Source organism: Thalia democratica, chromosome 6, assembly GCF_965202585.1.
Source record: "Thalia democratica chromosome 6, ktThaDemo2.hap1.1, whole genome shotgun sequence".
In the NCBI taxonomy this organism is placed as follows: domain Eukaryota; kingdom Metazoa; phylum Chordata; class Thaliacea; order Salpida; family Salpidae; genus Thalia; species Thalia democratica.
Window position 1 is genome coordinate 34,489,811 of NC_139170.1, and position 17,082 is coordinate 34,506,892.

Sequence of the window (17,082 nt, forward strand, 5' to 3'; positions counted from 1 at the left end):
AACCGGGAAACCTGGAAAAACCTGGAATTTGAGAAATTAAAAAAAAACCTGAAATTTTTAACAAAAATCACTAAAAAACCTGGAATTTTAAATAATTTTTACATGTTAAGCTTTAATTTGACACGAAAAATCTATCATATCGATAAGAAAAGTTTTTCATCATCAAAAACTTTTATTATTAAAAAACATATTTAAAGTAGCTTTACAGTATCTTTTTAATGTTTTCACTTAGAACAGTTTTTAACCTTAAACTTAGCTTTAAATTAAAAATAGACCAAAAAAGTGTACTTTTAAAAACCTGAAAGAAATTTCTCAAAAATAAATTGACAACTCTGACACATATATATAAGTTAATTATACACAATTTAAACATAACATAGGTAATTCTTAGCAAAGAACTTTAGTTTTTAATAAATATTTTCATGGACAATGCTTAAAAAACACTTACTTCTTAATTAGTTCATGCAGTGTTTTCATTAAAAAAAGTTGTCATTCATAAGATATTCACGATAAATATTTGTCACGAACAAAGTTCATGTTTTTTTTCGAATTTTTTTGTAGTTTTAAGCATTGAAACAGAATAGTGTATTATACTTTATGATTTGATTAATAAAAATAAACTTTATATACATTTGCTCGCAGTTAGAACGGCATTTTGAATCACTTGAACTTTATTCATGATTAAAACTTTCTACAAACCAGGTTTTTATATACATTTTTTGTATCTTACTTAAAAAGAATGATATATAAATTGTTAATGCGTAATTTAAACATGACATAGGTAATTTTTAGTCAAAAAAAATTAATAGATATTTTTAGGGATAACAATTAAAAACTCTGTAAATCAAACTTTCCAATAGGTCATTAAAAGCCAATTACTTTTTCATTAGTTTATGCAGTGTTTTTAATAAAAAAAAGTTGTCATGTATAAAGTATTTACTAAAAATGTTTGGCATGCACGAAGTTCATGTTTTTATTCGAAACACACCAAATGAGTGCTATTATGACGTCACAACAAAAAGTAAAACTCGTGTTTCGGTCGCAAGGCGTTTTTGATTTTATTACAGGGGCTCCATACGTTAAAATATTCATTAAAACTTTTTCTCACTAGTCTTTTAATTATACATTTGTATCAATGCGTTCTTCAATTTCGCTTGTGCTAAAAATCTGAAAGTTTTGATTTTTTCGTTAAAACCACACATCTTCAAAATTTACAGTAGTTTACAATGTAGCCCATAAAATTTGAACAATTTTGGTCAAGTAAATATTCTAAAGTAAACGCTATTTATAAATTTTTTCAAATATTGTAAGATGTTTGGCTTCATAAGTTAACGTTAATTTTTTTCTTAAAGTGTTGAGATAATCACTATTACTACAGAATACATTGATTAGTAGTGTATTGATCTCTTTGAGTTATTAATGTTCTTACATATCAAAAATATTAATTAAGTGTTTTTTTGTTATTAAGATAAAGTGATTTATGTGCAAATGCTGTAAACACATTATTGTTTGATAGATCATGTTAACGCATGGATCATAACTAAATAACAAAAAATTAAACCTTCTTGATTTAAAATAGTATTTATATCTACAAGTTAGTCAAATTAAAACCAGGAAAGTTGTATTGCTAATTAAATAAACTGGAAATTATCGAAACAAAAAGTAGATCTAAGTAATATTGCTTTAACTTCTATAAAGCATAATTTAAATACATTTTGTCAAAATATAATTAAGGGAATATTTGAACAGGAAATAATCAGAATGACGAGTTTTGCAGCCGCTATTTTGCTTCTTTTCATCGCAAACTGCCAAGCTTTTCCCGGGGTTAGTAGCTTGTTGCGATTTTTACTGAAATTTACCTAGTTTTGGTTTGTTTAAAATCTTATTGAAAAAGTTTAAGTTTTAAAGGTTGATAATTATTAATTCAATTAATTTATTACTATTTCTGTATTTCAAAACTTATTTCCGGTGTAAAACTTATACGAAAAATATACATTTCATTGTTACTTACTTTTGTACTTTCGACCAAGTTTTGTCAAAAACTGTATCTTAGTAAATAAAACTGAATTGAAACTGAAATAAAATTATATTATAAAATTCTTAAAAGTGTATAAAATATAAAATGATGTAATAATCGAGTGTAAATTTACAAACAAATAAAATTGCTATATATCAAAAAAACTGTTAGTTTCTTTTTCTTTTCAATTTGTATATATGATAAAAGCTTTGTCTCAAGCTCTACTTTAGATAAGTTAACTGCTCTTCGGTAAAGTATTTGTGACTCTTGTCAATATTATAATATCAGAAAATATTTTGATAGGTTTGAACTACAATGCTTTGAACTAACTTTAGTTAATCGGGTCGATAATGTTTAAAAATTACTGGTTATTTAAAATGTAAATAGTTGACAGATGTTCCGTAAAGTTAAAAAAAATCTATTTATTACTTTTTAAGGTATATTGGAAAATTTTAGCATAAACAAGTTTTGAATACAAAATAAACTCTCATTAATGGTTTAAAATTTTCTAAAGCTATACGAGTATTGAAATTAAAGATCACTCTTTATTTTCGAAATTTATGTTGTCTTGTAATTATTTTTAAGCTTAATTTTTAAGTTGGTTAGCCTGAACGAGTAGTTTTGTGCTTTTGAGAAATAAATTTTTGTTAAGTAAGATTTGGTACTTAAATTATTTATCTTACATGTAAATTAATGATTGAATAAAAAAAAAAGTAAGAACAGATCTGATCATAAGATTAGATGCTTCATGCGGTGTGCTTTAAAACAAACTGAAATTAACCGTTAAATAAGTTACTTTGATTGGGAAGTATTCTATTTTGTTGCTACTTTTTTAAAAGTTTTAAATTCGTTTACTATAAAAGTTCCAAAAAAATTAAACGAAAATTGGTTATATTAGAGAACACAAACAAAAATTATAAATTAGTTTAAATGATAAAAGCTAAAAACTTTTTATTGTTATATAATAATATTACCAGTCAAACTTTACGAAAAAAAAAACTAAACTGTTAGAAGATTTTAAAAAGTATTGGTTTAATTACTTATATTATCCGAAAATAAAATACTTTTAAATTTGGAAGTTCATAATTTGAGTTATATATTTTAATCAATATTCTTACATAAAATAAATGTTGTCAGTTATTTATGTGTTAAGTTATTAGCTTAAAAAAATAAAGCAATTAAAAAAGTGTTTTATTTATAACCCAAATAATTTATCTACCCTCCTTCTGAAATATTAATACTTTCCTCAATCTTGTGCAGTACTTTTGTAAGGTTGAAAGACTGATGTGAATAAATATTAGTGTTTATATTGAATCGTATTAACTATTTATAAACTAAAATTGTACCACAAACATTGTTTTATAAAGTATTTATTGTATATATTTCATTTAAAGTGTTCAAATTCATCTTTTAGCAAAAAGTTAATTTTATCAGTCATTACATGCAATAAAAATATATTCTACTAACTGAACAGAATAATAACTTTTACCTGAAATATTAGGATACAAAAACGTTTTTACATCAGGTTGATACTTAATAGAATATGGATATTTATTGAAGCCAATGTTTACAAATTTTACACTGAAATTGAATTCAAGTGATCGCATATGCGGCAAATAATCTTTGTTTGGTTTGAACACAAGTAATGATATGTACTTGTTGATAGTAATAATAAACATTACAACTACTGAAATTACATGCTTTTTATAATGTACATATGTACCTTGTTACATTAATATAGTTACGAAAGTTGTTTTACTTATGATTTGTAGAAAGTTAAACAAAAAGTTTTTAATTTAGAAGACTAAGGAATATTTACTTGGTTGATAAATTATTAGATTTTTTTAAGATAGCATGTAATAAATGTTGACCAAATAAACAATATAGTTCAGCCTGTCTTATTTATATCTCTACAAGGTCTTTTACAACTGCATAGATTGCTCTTGTGGTATTTTAAGTTGTCATTTTAATTATTTTTCATTTTATCAGTTATGAGAATATGAAAAGTCATCTTTTTTTATTTTGCAAAATTGCAATATATGTGTACTGAAAATTGGGTAAAAAGTTTGTTTTAACTTTAAGTGTTCTTTTGTGGTAATGTAATTAAATATCTTGAGTTTATTATACTTAAGCGGCTTCCAAAATAACTGTGGAAGTAAATTAAACTGCCAAATACTTAATGTTAGTTATTATCATGCGTAAAACTACCTTAGACACGTGTTAGACGTTATAAAAGATTGTTGAATTAAAGTTAGTAGTCTTTCTTTAAAAATAAAATAACAGTAGTTTTAGAATTCAATTCTAATTTTTCTTATTAGAGCAACACCTTAAGATTATCAAATAAGATTTTGATCTGCAAAAACTTAAGTAATATGAATTATCATTTTTGCAACAAAAAAAGTTTTATCACTTTGCTTGTTTCAAGTATTTAGGTGTTTTATATTTTGTATCAAGCTTTTAATCACTTGAGTTAAGTTTTAATATTGTGCTTTTGAAAAAATATAATTTTTAGATTAAATAATTTAGAGCTATCAAGTGTTTTCTTTAAACGAATGATGAAAATATAGACACTTATGTATAAATTATTGATAGATAGATTAAAGTTTAAGCTTTTAAAATTTTTAACGCTTTTTCTAACTAGATACTTTTTATTCACTATTTTTTTACAATTGGAAAGCATAATATAAGTGTGTTTACTAAATCTTCGTCAAAACAAAGTTTTGATGCTCTTGAAAACGTTAACTTAACACATTAAAGTTTATGAAACCACGTAATTACTAGTATGTGTATTTTCTCCATACAAATGGCATATAAAAATAAATGCTATTCAAATTACTGCCAACACTTTAGCAAAGACCACTTTACTGTTTAGTAAACTTGAAATGATTTCAAAAATTAGTTTCTCCTGTTTTAATATCTTTTATTTTGCACTATATAGGTATTAATTCATTTATAGTATGCTGAAATTATGGTCTATGTTTAAACAATGTGAATCTCGAGATTTGAAAAGATTGTAGTAAAGCATTAAAATAAGCTTGGTTGTTTAACAATTTCAAATAATAAATTTTATGTTTATTTTTTAAAACTATTTGTAATTTTAAATTTAAATATCATTTTATTCTAAAATGAACATTATTTATAAACATTTTTTTTGTCAATTCAAAGATGTAAATTAATATTAAGTTTATGGAAAGCGTAATGTTTTATATACTGAAATATTAAAAAAATTGAAGTTTTTATCCTGGTAAAGGCAAATCATAGAATGTTACAGAAATTTATTTTGCTGAGTATCTGTAGGTGAGCAACTTTTTCAATGAATACTGGCGTGTTGCTTATAAAAGCCTGCTGACCCTTAGTTAATTCAATCTTAATGAAATAAAAAATCCTTTTTTAGTTCATCTGCTCGATTTTTTGTTATGTGTTGCATGGAAATACATTTATTTTAAACTTTAGATACCTTATGCGGTAGATTAACGTAATAAAGTTTCGCATATACAACAACAATTACGCTAACTTTAAAATTAATACTTATACTAATGCTGTTGAAAACCTATTTGATTACTAGATAAAAATTACTGTTGTATTAAAGCAAAATAAATCTATCTGAATGAAAAGAAAAAAATCACTATAACAACATTGCACATGCTTAAACATTCAAAATCAGAAGAGTTACATTTCATATAAGTAAAGAATGTGATAAGCTATATAATCTTGCGGTATATTATCAAAATCCACCCTATTTTTTCGTATTTTCTTTATTTATTAGTTTATTTTAAATATTTTATGCATCTTTTTTATTTATTTCTCACTATTACCCCTAACCCTTACCCTTGATTGGTAAGCGGTTCTCGAATTTGACTGGGTGGATTTTGAACGCGGGTGGATTTTCAAAGTGACCCAATTTTGCATTACAAGTGTCCAATTTCTCTTGAGATAAAAGTGGTGTCTTAATTGCAAATTTAATCTCAAATTTAGTGAGAACATTTATTCAAAGAAGTTTTCTACATCTGAGGACTAAACGTTTTGTAAAATTCTCTCCAATTAAGACTAAAGTACCCAACCTCTCTTATTATATAACAGCATGTAATTAAAAATTTGTATTAGGAAAAGGTCTTAGATTTTCTATTCCCTCTAATAATTTGCTACCTGAAAATATTTTCTCGGAATTTGAGATTTTATCACGATAATTAAAATATCATACACCATTACCTCAAGAGAAATTGGACAGTAGTAATGCAAAGTTCAGGGTTGCTACAAAGCCAGGAAATTTGATATAAACAGGCTCATAATAAGAAAATTTATCATCACTAAAAACTGCATTTTACTAATGATATTTTCTAAAAAAAGTTTCTTTTGCAATTCATCCTTTTTTCAGGGTCTAATTGAATTTTTGAAATAAATTAATAATTTTTATTATCATCTTTTTCTATTTTTTAGGCCTCTGTTTATGTATATTTGAATTTGTTTTAATTAAAAATTTTATTTAGAAAAGTCAAAAGTTTTTTAGCTTTGTATATGACAATCATGAAAATTATATAGCTTATCGCATTCTTTTACTAATATAAAATGTAAGTCATCTGATTTTATAATGTTTAAAGGTTGCAGCTTGTAAGTCTCTCAAATCCAATTTTTATATATGTGCACGAATTTACTTTACTTGAACAACAAAAAATTATCACAAACGTTAACTTACATAGATAACATTATATCTTTGCCAAGTTGCTATCTGAACTAAGCCTAAATGGAATAGACATCCTCTACTATTTACACTCTAGTTCTAGGGTTAATATTAAAATGAACCAATAATTTTGATACGGAATTATTTTTGTACTTATTTTTAACTCGTAAAATAGGGTGCATGACTACTTAAATTACGAGTTATCGTTAATTATCTCTTTTAATATATATTAAAATATACGTTATTTATGTTTTAAAGTTTTTTCAGTAACCTAAACTTTGGTAATATAAAAATTAAAAATCGTTTTAATTAGTTTATTTGATAAATTATTTTTAAAAGTCGTTTTTTCAAGATGGTCTTTTATTTTTGTATTTTCATCTTAACTAGTATATACTTTTTATATTTTTTAATGGTTTTAAGTCTGTTAGGAAGTATAAGTAGTGAAGGTTGAAAAGTATATTACTTTTATGCAAAGGATAAACTAACTGCAAAAGTCAAGCAATATCACTTTTTTATTTTTTATTTTTCTACAGTTTTAAGCTATATTTATTTTTCTATTTCTACAGTTTAATTTATATTGTTATTTGATAGTTTGCTAGCAGAAATGCTTTATTTGAAATAAAATTTTTAGATCTAGTGCTATTTTTAGAAGATGATGTTGATAAATTTATAAAGATTATTTTTAAAAAGATAAAAGCTGTTCATTTGAGGTCCCCAGCTAAAATTACCCAATGCTCACTTAGTTTTTTGTTTTTCATAAATTTGTGGTAAATCTTTCCATCATACCTTTTTGCAAAAACTTTAAAAATAGAAAACTATTTAAAACAAATATTTCAAGTTGTTTTATTCAATAAAGCTCCTAGAAAATGTATTGGTTTAACATCTGACTTACAAACATATTTTAACTTTATTTTATTTTAGTAAGCATTGTACAAAGTATTTTTTTGTTACAACATAAGATTATACAAAAACAAATTAAAAAACGTTTTGATTATATTTAGCTGTGTTAAACTTTTTGTAGTATGAGCTGATATAATCATCATAGTAGTAATAAATAAAAACTATGTACTGTTGAAATGTTTTTTTAAGAGTGCTAATTAACAGCAAAAATTAAATGTTTTAATGATTTCTACGACTGTAGTAATGAGTTTGTACATAAGATTTTACAAACTGATTTGTATTTAATTACAGGAAAAGCTGCTGGACGTATCGAACTACGGTAGGGACGAATACTTGGTAGTTGGATTGTTCGCATTCATAATGTTTGTGGCTGTGAAGCACCTCATATTCCACACACTGTACTTCTGGTGGTACAATAACGGAAGGTTCTACATACCCGATAAGTACCATTCCTTCACAAAAAGTTAGTCTAAAAGAGTTTTTACATAAACATTTTTCACATACACTATATATATGATAGTATATATTAATTATCCATAAAACGTAATATAAGCTAGCTATGCATCTTTTAAATAGTTATAATTACTTTTATTTGCTAATAAAGGGTAATGAATACTTTTTTAGAAATGCTTTATATATAAAAAAAAAAATTTCGGAAGTCTTAAAAAGTTTTAGTTTTAAGGTTTTATTTACCAGTGTTTTATAATCTTATTTGAAATAATACTAAAAAACTATTTTTAGAGTTTTTATATCATTTTTGCTTGTTGTATGTTTAATTTAAGACAATCGAGTTCTTCTCAAATATAAGGTCATATGGCCAAATGTGGCTCCCAAGAAAAAAGTCCACGCCGAGAGTTTAGCTATAAAACAACAATAGAAAAAAATAGTTGTTTTTTTTTAATTAAAATTTTACATATAAGCTCTTTTTTGCCTGTGAGTGAACTGTGCTGCTATACATAGTTGCTCTTATCCGTTTTTTATTGAAATTAAAGTAACAGTATTCAAAAATAGCATTTCTTAGGAAGATAAGTCCCATTCCTTGTTATCAAGCTGCCTACTGCTGTTGTATTAAAATTGCTTTTGTTATTTATTAAGTTCCCGCCGTTGTTGATATAAAGTTAATTATTATTTTTTTTAGGTGTATTTTGAGTTGTTATCTTTGTATGGCAAAAAATACATTGATTTTTGATTAACTGGTTTTATCTTTTAAAGCATAATATTATTTATTGTTATTAATATTATATTAAAATATTATTAACACACATTTAAAGTACCATCATTTTCACTTTAAAATGATCATTATGAATCAGAAAACTCCAGCATAACTTTAAAACGTTCAAAGCGCTTTGGTGATAAAAGAGCCCTAATATTCTTGACCCCACACCAGGCTACACTGTTAAAGTGCCTAGCAGCTTATTGAACCGTTTTAAGCTAAATATTTGTCATGTAAACAAATTAATTTAAAGGTTAAGATAAATTTTTGTTTTAGTATATAAGTTCAGATTACAAAAAGTAATTTTTCTAAGAATTGTTGTAAAAGTAGCAAAAAAGATTGCATAACTTGAAAAAGCTGAATTCTGTTACAATTTGTAAATTTTCTGAAATTCTTTTCACTTTTATCGTTGTTTTTAATTTATTCTGTTTAAACTGCTGAAACTTATCACTTGTATTTTTTCTACCAGGAAACACCAGGAGTGAGAGAATATTCTCGCACGTGATGAAAGCAATCGGCAAGAACAAGAAGTTCAAACAGCAAGATGACAAGGAAAAATTGAACGAAATGTTGCTCGCTGTTGATGATTACTGCCACAATGTTGAATTTGCACCCAGCTTCGGTGCTGAGAAAGGTCTGTGCTATATTTGTACACTTAAGTTTTATTAACCATGGAAAAGTATAATTTTTAATATGGATAATAAATAAGGAAGTTTAAGTTACTCTTTTATAATGTTTGTCATGGATGCCAAAAAACCTGAAATTTGACAATTTAGGCGAAAATAACCTGAAAACCTGGAGATTTAAAGAATTTTTACATGTAAAATAATTTGATTTTTGTAAGATAAAAAACATCTATTATATACTATCTTTTTTTGTTATAAATAAAAGTTTTTTTTACCTTTAAAAACATTTAAAATAGCTTTACAGTATCTTTTCAAGTTTTTTGTACTACTTATGACAGTTTTTCTACCCTAAATTTATTTTTATACTAAAAATGGACAAAAAAAACTAGAACTTTCAAAAACTTGGAAGAAATTAAGAAAACCTGAAGTATTTTTCAATAAACCTTTGGCAGCCCTAGTTTGTAGATATTAGTTGCTATTATGTTATGTAACATTCCCCTTTATTTATGTATGAGCATCTACAAGTGCTAAAAATTAGCTTAACAATGAATGAATATGTAGTGATTTCTTAAGTTTTGGAGGGTTTGATAGCACTCAGTTTTTCAAGTTTTTTTTTTTAATATTTTTTTTTAATAAAAAGTTAGAGACAAAAGCACCAATAAGCCATAAAACATATACAATTTAATAGAAAGTGCGTTTCTGCAAAGTTTTTAATTTAATTATAAACTTTTTGCATAAAACTTTTAATTATTTATAAAGCAAGTAATCTGATTAGCAATTATCACGCTTGAATTTAGCAATTAAACTATTAATAAAACAAACTTACTGCTTATTTTAAGAAATTCTGCAAAAAAATTACTTAACTTTATGTAAAGGAACTTTAGTTTTATTATAGGTATGTTGTTGAAACTGGCGTTTCTTCAACTAAGATTTTCACAAATTAACCCTTTATTTTGTCTGTGTAATGTTTGTAATTGAGATTAGCTTAACAGTGCATGTATAATAGGGTATTAAGTTTTAAGTACGCTGAATAATACAAGCACACGTAATCTTGTTTGTATGTAAATTAATTAGACTTTAAAAGTTTATTCCATCATTAGTTTTGGTTTTAGTATTTAAAGCTAATAGCACACAAGTTTGTTTTATTTTCCGCTCATTCTAAAAATTTATAGCTCATTTAGTAAGTTAACGAAATAAAAATAGTCTTTTAAGTGGTGTTAAACGATTTTGTTAACAAAACTTATAAATGTTATGATATTTTTAACAACAAGAGTACCTTTTTACTTAGTTTTTTTTTTAAACTCTATTTTTAGTTTGTAAATGTTTAGATTTTTATATAGACAAACTTTTATGTTAGCACTTCAAAACTTTAGTTCCACCTACGTAAATGCTCTATATTTGACTGTACTTTTTTTTTTGCAAAATTTTCAACTTACTGTTATCTTTAGTTAAAATTTAAAAATGGTTATTGGTACATTGTTCTTTTACTTATTTTTGAAATTGAAAGAATTATTGAATTAAATATAGGTTTATAATGACTCAAATAGTATTTAATATTTCAAAGTACCTCATAACTGATAATTTACTTTTGTTTTTATCTAGTTAGGTCGTTTATTATTTACCCCACAGTGGGTTTAAGTATAACTTTACTTAAGTATTGTATTTTCAAAAAAAAAACATTTTAAACAAGCCTTTGTGTTTAGGTTTAAAAAGGTTTAAATGTTAAAATTTGGTTAAATCTTTTTATTTATGTACCTAAATGTTTTAAATTAGAACAATCCTCCTTCGTTTAATTATTCATAGGAAAAAGCTTTTATTAGTACTTTCAAGTTGAATAGTATTAATTAAAAAGTGTACTATAAAGTATTTTTTAATCAGTTACTGAAACTGGTCCTTACTTTAAGAAACGGTTACATGACAATTCAAATTCGGACAACTCAAATTCCGACATTTCAAATTAAAAAAAAATATTTAAAAAACTATATCTCATTAAGTAATATAAGTTAAAAAAAATATATGTAGAAAAATTAAAACATTTAAATAAAGTAAAAAACATAGTTGTTTTAAGTAATTTTAAAACATCTTGAAAAGTATTTTAGATTTTGAAAAAAAGAAAAAAGTGGCCTGTAGATATTAATATGAACTACATATGTATTTTTATATTTGATAAATATACATTACTTTTTTATTTGTGGCTGTTTCTTTTTTTTTTTAGAATTTGAATTGTCGGAATTTGAATAGTCGTGCACCCTTAAGAAACAGTGAGTTCAATAAAAATATTGAAACTAAATAAAAACCAATTATATCTTCAATTTAACTAATATATTAAACAGCAAAAGTTCTCGAGTCTTGTGTGCAACAAAAACTCGACAGTGACGTCATAAAGAGGATACTTGTTTGCGGAACTTCCTGCGGTTACGTCACAATGACGTTGTTACGTATAGTTGATTCTGATGACGTCACGATCGACATTACTGACGCGTCACGTGACAACCTGATGCTGGTGCAGCTGTTGCTTAGCAACTTGGAACACAAATCCAAGGTTAGATAAAAGTTATTAAATATATAAATACATATACAGAAGTATATAAGTGTAGTTTCTCTCAAGTTTTTGAATTATTTGTTTCATAATTTGTTTTCAAATAATTTATTATCCGAAGCTTTTAAGAAGGTTAAAGAACATCTTTTATGTCCAGATTATATACTGATTTTAAATCTAGTTATGTATATAAAAAATATGGTTTAAGTGATTTACTTTGATATATATGTATACTTTTGTTATTTCATGTACAAAACTTAGCGGTCACTTAGGCTTGTAATAAAACTTAGACTAGTATTTTGATTAACTTTTAACTTTTATTTTGTAATGATTTAATTTTTTTACTGCTTATCAATCTAAACTCAACTGTTTGGTAATTTTTTATTTATAACACATTTATTGCTGGTTTACTATATATGATAAGTTAGGTCATTTTTTTTACAGGCGATAAACTAATCCAACCTCTTTAACATATTGTTATTTGTTTAGCATTTCTAGATTTTGAGCACTGTTAACTTCTAAGATAAGTTACTTTATAAGTTTACTTATACATCCTATTTTATCAAGTATACAGAAACCTCTGCAACAGTGTTTACATATTTATCAGTGCAAGTGTAATTCGAAGACACGTCAATTATTGAAAAATTACAAGGTAACAAATACACACGGTTGATAAATATCATTTATCTTTGTTTGAGGACAAAATTCATTCATCCTTCAATGTAGTCGGGTCTAAACTTCATCTGGCTTATCTTCAACGCGTAGTAGTGGCCCCTGAACGGCCCCCACACCATGCCAGTGGCATACTGGTCCGTTTCACCTTTCAAGTAAAGGCCGTTGAGGTTTGAACTGTGACACGCTTTATACCACCAAGCCCCCTTGAACGTCTGCGCGCAGTTATCTTTCGCAGTGTCCTGGTCCTTGTTTTTTGTAGTGAATTTCATCTGGTAACTTACAGTAGAAAATGCGTCGCCTGTTGAAAAATTTGAATTTTAAGTGTTTGTTTTTCAATACTATTCTTTTTTAACAGAACCCATTGATATTTTAGCTAAGAACAAATAGTCATTAAATTTTAAAGAAAAACTAAATTTTTAATATTACCTATTAGAACTCTTTTCACAAAAACTTTTGTATATACTTGAATATTATAATTGTAAAAATAAAATTGCTTTTAAATAACTGTTTTAGTACTTATATGATTGTTGTTAAATTAAGTTAAAAAATTCTAAGATTTAGTACGAAGTAGTTAATTCACCTTTTATTATAGATTTTGTATTATAACTATTACTAATTGTAGATATAACTTATGTTTATAAAGTACAAATAACATTTTAAATTGAAAATGTATTTGTTTTAAAAGTATTTTTTACCTGCATCACCGAAATAAGAGTTTTTTGCAAAGTTTAAAACATATCCAGGGCTGTCACCAACATAGAACTTTCTGTAAACATTTTATTTGGTTGATACAACAAAAAAGTATCAACATAAGAAAAAATAATTAACTAATTAATGAGTCTAAAAATTCATAAAATTGGCTGTGGATTTCCGAAAAAATATTCACATAATAAAAATGTTCAAAAAGTATTTTTTTAATTCCTATGTTATCATGCGTTGAAGTTATCATAGTTTTTATAAATTTACAATATAGCTGTAAACTTGGTATTATAAGTGGACCACACACTTGTAAGTAGCATAAGCTTGTATGTCATTCCAGTCGCTAAGATCTATTCTGAGTGTGTACTTTCCATACCTTGTCAGCTCATGTAACAGTTCGAGCCCTAAAACAATTTTTTATTGTTTGTTACCATTACTTCCGTAGTTTTTAGTGTAAAATTTTAAGTTGTAGTCTATCTTATTTATCTGTTTTTATGAGTGTGATTATTAAAATCATAAAAAATAAAATTACCAAGCCAAAATTCTTCTTCTAGCCTTCCAAAGCCTTGAATGTAAGACTCCCAGTCTTTGAAAAAGTCTTGTTTGCCACTAAATCTGCTTTGAAAGACCTATTTAAACATAAGTTTTTATTAGATACAGTGAGATACGTACTGTTTTTATTATGCGTAATTTTTTATTTGTGCAGTATTTTAACATTTCAGGGATGGTAAGAAAAAAGCTTTATAAACTAATTTTGAAACATTTCTTTAAAAAGTTAATTAAACTAGTTCATCGTTTGTATTCATTGTATAATTATAGTGGTAGGCAAATAACTACATTTATTTTATGTAAAGTATTTTAATCAAGACTGATTTAAAATATTTGCATATAATTGCAATCATAAAAACTAAACTCAGGAAGATATATAAAATGCTAAAACTACATTTTAATTTTCTTTATCTTTGGAAACCTTAAAAACAGTATATAGCTGTCATTGCTACATATATGTAACAAATTATATGTCTTTTCAAACTATTAAACAGTACTAACTATTGTAAACGTAGAGATGAACCTTAGATAATATTATTTAATTTATAAAACCAAGCAACTCACAATCCACCCTCCCCCATCTGTCCACATGTCGCACAGGACTCGGAACCCCTCAGGCCTGTTGTATGTCGGGTAAATCCGGTAAATCCCCGTCTTCGCAAGCGGATACACGTGCTTGATGTCGAAACAGTCGCGCGGTCTCAACGAAGCCTCTGAGATTTAACAGCATTGCATAATACAATATGTACAATATATATAAGTATTTTGTTATTACACAACAACATGTGTGTTGATATCAACTACTGTAAATGTTTGCTTGCTCATGGCTACGCTATAGCTTAACAAAATGTCCGTGCAAATTAAGTTTAAATATTTTTTATCAATAAAAGTTTAAAAAAATTTTTCATTAACAACTTATAAAATACACAAATACAAACTTCTTACACAATTTTTAAATCTTAATTTTTCTTATCCGTAGTAACTTTGTTTGTATGTGTGTTACTTGCTTAATTTCAGTTTGCTGTTTGAAAGCCTCCCAAATACAAAATATTTTATTTATTTTAAATGGTTGTTGTATTGTGACTTTATTTTAGATACTAGTTAAGTGTTCAACAACTGAAAATAAAACAATTTCAAACTCACTTTTAAATTCGGTTACAGTTTCGTTTATACGATAGTTCACTGCATCATCGGATAAGCAAGCACAATCTTTGTTAATCGCGCTTGGAGCTGTTTATAAATTGCCGATTTTATAAATAGTTACAGAGAATCAACTATACTTTTAATAAGACCTGTACAATTATAAAAACTAAGAATACTTTAAATTTCTTTATTAATAAACAAATGAAAACAGTAGCCGCATATAATAGTTTCACGGTAAGGAAACTTTTTAATCATTACATTGTCAATATTCACTTACCTGCATAAGTAGCCAAAGCTGTGATCAGCAACGAAATAGTGATCTTCATTGTCAAAGGCTTGTAAAGTAATAAAACATCGTGGTATCGTCGCTACTTATACGCGAGAAAAAAGGAACTTGACTTTGAAGCAATATGTAATAATTACAAAGATGCACTTGAATTTATCACGTACGCAAGACACATTTATGATAAAACAAACACACTGTTTATACAAAAAGTCTTTTAACTCAATTAAGGCTTTTAAGGTGAGATAATAAAATTAAGAATATGCTTATAATTTATTTTTTTCTTATTGATGAACGCCCATAATAAATAAAAGCATCAAAGGGCCTTTAATTTTTAGTTTTCAATAAATTTACAGACCTTCATTAAGTTTGCCAAACTTTCATTCATTTCAAACTTTTGAAAAAGCAAATTATATATTTCTTCTCCTTTTACAAAGTAGAGACCTCAATTATTTCTTCAACAATCAAACGTATAAGACCTTAATTTCTTTACTGTTAGTAATTTATTGCATTCTAAAGATTGATAAAGTAATTATACAGCTTAAGCATTAGTTGGCTTTATAGAATTGGCAAAGTTATAATAAAACAGGGTGGGTGTCAGAATGACACAGCGACAAAATGACACGGTGCGTCACTTTGGCACGGTGCGTCACTTTGACACGGAGGGTCACTTTGACACGGCGACAAAATGACACGGTGCGTCACTTTGGCACAGCGACAAAATGACACGGTGGGTCACTCTGGCACGGTGCGTCACTTTGGCACAGCGACAAAATGACACGGTGCGTCACCTTGGCACGGTGCGTCACTTTGGCACAGCGACAAAATGACACGGTGCGTCACTTTGGCACAAAGGGTCACTTTGACACAGCGACAAAACGACACGGTGCGTCACTTTGGCACGGAGGGTCACTTTGGCACAGCGACAAAACGACACGGTGCGTCACTTTGGCACGGAGGGTCACTTTGACACAGCGGCAAAATGACACGGTGCGTCACTTTGGCACAGCGACAAAATGACACGATACGTCACTTTGACACAGCGACAAAACGACACGGTGCGTCACTATAGCATGGATAAACAAACTTATAAACAAAACTAAACTTTTTCAGTAATATAACTTTTAATTGTAAAACTTTGATAGTAATTAGTTAAACAAAAGATTTATTATATTTTTTCCAAACTATAGTAGCTTGATACATTTGAAACTATATATGATACAATGCTTTAAAATTTAAGTCCAAGTATAAAAACAAAAATATTCTTAAGTTTTATTTTTTACGTTTCACAACTTTTCATATTTATGTAATGAATAAAATTTAGTATTTTTTGTTAAACGTTTAATTAATTATTATCAGGAATTGTTATAAAAAATAACTAAGATTTAATTTTGTACAGTATTATTTCGTTATAAGAATAAGTCATGCGTGTTTTAACTCTAGTTTTTGAAAATACAGAGTTTAGCTGCTTTTGTAGTATCTAGCCAGTTATATTAAATATGTTTAATATTTTAACCTTGTAGTTTGTTTAAACATAAAAGTTTTATTATTACTGTTTTTTAAACGACAAAAGGTTATCGCTCGAAAAGTTATACCAAAGAACATTTCAGTTATCGAGTCGTAAATCACGTGCTTTAACAATCTCTTACGTGCAGTTAAAAATAAATTTTTTAAAGTTAAGTCCTAAATTTCCAAAAACATACAAAAAAATATTCAACAAAAGTTAATAACTTAGGATGTTTACTTAAAACTCTGTATTG

General features: G+C 26.5%; 2 protein-coding genes across 2 annotated transcripts in view; one reads left to right on the forward strand and one right to left on the reverse strand.

Annotated features, from left to right (window-relative positions):
* LOC145838436 (catechol O-methyltransferase-like) overlaps positions 1-17,082 on the forward strand; it is a 30,936-nt gene that overhangs the window by 1,201 nt on the left and 12,653 nt on the right. The window contains exons 2-5 of the mRNA XM_082946025.1: positions 1,750-1,824; positions 7,887-8,058; positions 9,278-9,442; positions 11,768-11,976. Coding sequence (XP_082802151.1) covers positions 1,762-1,824; positions 7,887-8,058; positions 9,278-9,442; positions 11,768-11,976 — 609 coding nt within the window. The 5' untranslated portion in view covers positions 1,750-1,761. The remainder of the gene's footprint in view (positions 1-1,749; positions 1,825-7,886; positions 8,059-9,277; positions 9,443-11,767; positions 11,977-17,082) is intronic.
* LOC145838029 (fibrinogen C domain-containing protein 1-like) lies at positions 12,684-15,365 on the reverse strand. Its single transcript, XM_082945551.1, has 7 exons — positions 15,317-15,365; positions 15,040-15,126; positions 14,461-14,609; positions 13,880-13,976; positions 13,655-13,751; positions 13,344-13,414; positions 12,684-12,946 (listed from the first exon to the last, which is right to left on the reverse strand). The coding sequence occupies exons 1-7, from the start codon at positions 15,363-15,365 to the stop codon at positions 12,684-12,686; spliced, it is 813 nt and encodes a 270-aa protein (XP_082801677.1).